Here is a 4,178-nt window from a genome sequence, read left to right as displayed (position 1 = left end):
AATAATGTAGTGTACAAGGCCATGAAATATGCCACCATTATCCAATGAAATGAACACCCGACCATTTTCTACAGCTTTTCTTAAAAAGTAGCTTATAAGCAAGAAAAAAGCTAGGCCAAACACTACTTTAATCTATATAGCTAAACATCAATTCATTTTTGGTAGAGTCCAAATGTTTGTTACGACTTGAAAACTCATAAAAAGCCCAAATTGCTCATAATGATTTTTTTTAAACCTGTATTAAGAAATGTACCCGGGGTTTCATTAAAATTTGGCAGTACATAATATCCCAACCATAAAAAAAAAAAAAAAAACAAAAAGCAACTCAAAATGCTATCTTGCAAATGAACTACATAAATTTATGAGACTTGTTTGTCTTAACTCTTGTACAATAGTTATCTTAAATGTCAAGTGCTAGATCAGATCATTGCATTGAGTATTGACTATCCAAACAAGAAACAAAAATGCTTCACTATTTTCTCAGACAATCTTCTCTCTGGTAGCAACAAAGTTTGTAAGATTTTCCCTACAAGATTGGGATTGAAGACCACAAAAATCATAGGAGAGGGACTTGACCACTGCCTTTGAAATCAAGCTGGAACCCTGATGCTTGCTATGACCTTAAACAAGCAAAACGGCATTTATACAACCATCATTTTCTGGGTTATTTGTGACCTGAGCGTATTTACCTGCATTCACGGCAAACAAAATTCCAACACATCAATTTCAGAAAATTTCAGTCAATGGTAAGTAAAACACATGGAACAAATAATCTTACCCCACACAACTTTCCCAGCAGGTGTGACAAGACCAAGTTCACTGACATTCACCTGAAATTGCAGTATGCAAAGAAATAAGCAACACATTTTTGATAATATTACAGCTACATATACATCAGTGCATATCAGCAACATTATAAATCAGTGCATATCAACTCAAATGCCTTAAATTGTGAGAGTGGAAATAACCATCAATTAGAATTTAGAAGAGTAAACAGCAGAAATACCTCAATTATAGTTCCCCTGGTAATGACACCAAGAGAGGTGTACATGGGGCCATTGGGGTTTTTCTTCACTCCAATTAATTCTAGATTGAATGTGCATTTAAGTTCTGGGTGAGTGACATGAGCTTTAGTGAATCGCAATCCTGTAGGACGAATGAATCGCTCATACTTTGGAGGCTTTCTGGTAAAACCAGGCCCAACAAATGTAGCTTTTGTAACCATCCTCTTCCATTGCTTGGCTGAAAAATGGTTAGCAACATACTATTAGAAAATCATCAGATAATAATGTAATGAAATCACAAGACCACCATGATTTAAGAGTTGGTGTTTTGAATTAGACACACCCATAATACAAATACCACAACCTATTCAAGCAAAGAAATACAGATTGATGATATTTGTCCATAAACAAGCTAAGAAGGGAAGGTGGGTGTAATGTAGCTAGTACTTGAAAATAACATTTTTTATACCGTTTTGATCTTGTAGCACCAATTAACATCACTAACCATAAGTTTAAAAACTGAAGCCAATAATTAACATTGGACAGATAAATCTATGAATAACCAAGGAAGATGAAATATATTACTCAGTTACTTACTCTTTCTTTTACCAGTACGGACCACTTTGAACATTTCATCTTCAGCCACTGGACGTACCTGAAGAAATGAGAAAGCATACATTCATTTAATTACCAAGTTCGCTCCCTTCCATTCACAGGGAAACATAAAACAAACATGAAATAGCAATAAGATACACATTGCAAAAGATATCATTTAACATAATGCACAAAGTATTGAACGTAATTTCACCTTAGGTAGAGGAACATCCCATTTTCCCGCCTTCTCCTTCCTCTTTTGCTTAATTGTGTTGCTAAGAACCTAAAAGTAGAAAGCCATCAGATTACTTACAAGTCTGCAAAAACACACACACAACCATCTTTCAAGACATGAACATGCCTTTGCTCTGGTTGTGTTATCACGATCAAGGAGATAAGCAGGAACAGCTCCATCCTGAACATTATCATCAGTCTTGCGCCTAGACGTTGATTCTTCATGCATAGCCAAACTGTTCACACAGAACAGTGCCGTAACTTATAACTATCTCAAATTTCACATCGCATAGATAATTCAAATCCATAGAGAAGAAAAGCTACTAGCTGATTACCAATAATTTAAACAAAACACATCATTCAAAAATATCCAGATTCAAGAAATCAACCACAAATACTTTTTGGCATAAAAAATACAAAATATCAACAATGAAAAAATGATGCGTCCTGCATCAGCAGTTCAGCACCCATTAACTAAGCTATATCATAATATGATAAATACAGAAAAAACGATCAACACACAACATATAAGGAGAAAAAAAAACCTAAAAATTAAAAAAGGGAAATAAATAAATAAAATAAAATAACTCACGTCTTCTTCATCTGTGCCTTTTCAGCATAATTTTTCTTGGCAATCATTTTGCCCTTAATACCCAGAGCCTGTTCCATTAAAATTAACAAAAATCAATGATTAGAATTAAGACAATACAACTAGGTTAAAAAAAAGCAATTAAAAACTAAAACTTTGATTTAAACCTTCTGGGCAATTGAAGAACGTTTGTGAACTTGACGCGCCTCTTTCTTGCGCTTCCGCTCGAAGTGATCAAGACGGTAGCCATAGTCTCTTCTGTGACGCTCTATGTAATCCCCTTGCGGCTGCAATTACACAACAGAAGACAACAACATAAGAACCAAAAAAAAAATGTTAAGAATGTTGAACCAAAAGAGTGCGAAATCGAAGTTGAAGAGCGAACCATGGTGACGACGAAACGGTAGTGGTTTCAGAACAGAGAAAGACGAAGAGAATCGTTTAACGGTAAAACCCTAAGCTGAGACGGTGAAGGTTTACGAGGTAAGCCACTGCTGGAGCAGGAATAAGCGATGAGCTCAATGGGTTTGAGTGGGGCCCAATTGAGTTGGGCTATTTCTCTTATTGGGCAACATCATTCGTCGCGAAGAAAAAGGCAATTACTATCTCCAGTACCCGTTTTTTGCTAATGCGCTCTGCTTTTAAATTTGTTTATCCAAACTAGCCTCTAGGAAAATAGATTCTGGAATTTTGGATAAGTTTCTAAAATATCATTATCAATTTATTAAATTATAAGATAATTTACCCAGTTAAATTAAATAAATTATAAAATAAGGTTTGAATAACTTGGATTTATGTGAGAGAAATATAAATTTTCAAAAATAAAATAAAATAATAAGGTGGAAAACTTACCTTGCTAGTTGAATTGGGATCAAAATTACATCTTCCTAGCACTAAGATTTCAATTAAATATCTTAAAAAACCAATTAACTTGTTATTTATTCTTGTTTTTTTTTAATTTCATCAATTAGTTGTTTGTTATTGTTAGTAGATATTTGAACCCACGATTTATCTCATATCTCCCCTTTTCCTTCACTTTAACCCACAAAATATATTTTATTGCTCAACAATATCTATATAATCTATAATGTATAATGATAATAAAGGAAAATTTTTTTGTCTCCACATTTTATTAGACTGATTTATTTTTTAATTACTTTCTAAACCATATACTATTTTATTTCAATTTCTCATGTCAAATTAATCATATCAAACTGCTATAAGATAAAAATTATTAAAAAGAACAAATTTACATTTTGAAAATTTTAAAATAAAATATGGACCACCAGACACGTAATAATCTCTTTCTACAGGTATTAATAAAATAAAAAGATTCCTTATCTATGTAACCATTGCACGCACGCTATTTTCAAAAAAAAAAAAAAAACCACTGCACGGAAGAGGTCCATACATATCCAAATTCTAAAACTTGTCGGTTCTAATCATTCACCCGATGTGAATAGCATATTCCACTCGCTACACATTTGTAAAAAAAAAGTTATAATAAGAATCTAGAGTCCAAGTAAATTCCCATCCCCCAAGTCCGTACAAGGTAAAAATGAACCAAATAATTGTTTTTGGTTTTGTTCATGTGCAAATGTTTGTGATATATGCCTAGAGAGTGGCCTTCCTTTAGTATATTGATGAGAATGAGAACATGTTTTTCATAATAATATAAGACCACCGAACCCACAAGAAAAAGGGATCAAAGTATCTAGTTTTTGTTTGTTGATCGGAACTGCAAGAGAGGGTATCTC

At 33.3% G+C, this 4,178-nt stretch overlaps 1 protein-coding gene across 1 annotated transcript; it reads right to left on the bottom strand.

Moving 5' to 3' along the window:
* Positions 1 to 223: 223 nt before the first annotated feature.
* On the bottom strand, positions 224 to 2,970 carry LOC114369661 (ribosome biogenesis protein NSA2 homolog). The gene is made up of 9 exons (XM_028326901.1): positions 2,807 to 2,970; positions 2,589 to 2,708; positions 2,425 to 2,492; positions 1,960 to 2,068; positions 1,813 to 1,881; positions 1,602 to 1,659; positions 1,007 to 1,242; positions 779 to 830; positions 224 to 689 (listed from the first exon to the last, which is right to left on the bottom strand). Exons 1-9 carry the CDS (start codon positions 2,807 to 2,809, stop codon positions 622 to 624), a joined length of 783 nt encoding a protein of 260 aa, XP_028182702.1. The 5' UTR covers positions 2,810 to 2,970; the 3' UTR covers positions 224 to 621.
* Positions 2,971 to 4,178: the final 1,208 nt, after the last annotated feature.

Source organism: Glycine soja, chromosome 10 (genome assembly GCF_004193775.1).
Source record: "Glycine soja cultivar W05 chromosome 10, ASM419377v2, whole genome shotgun sequence".
NCBI classification, from domain to species: domain Eukaryota; kingdom Viridiplantae; phylum Streptophyta; class Magnoliopsida; order Fabales; family Fabaceae; genus Glycine; species Glycine soja.
The sequence above is the reverse complement of the archived record's forward strand: the minus strand, read 5'-3'. Positions and strand labels throughout refer to the sequence as shown.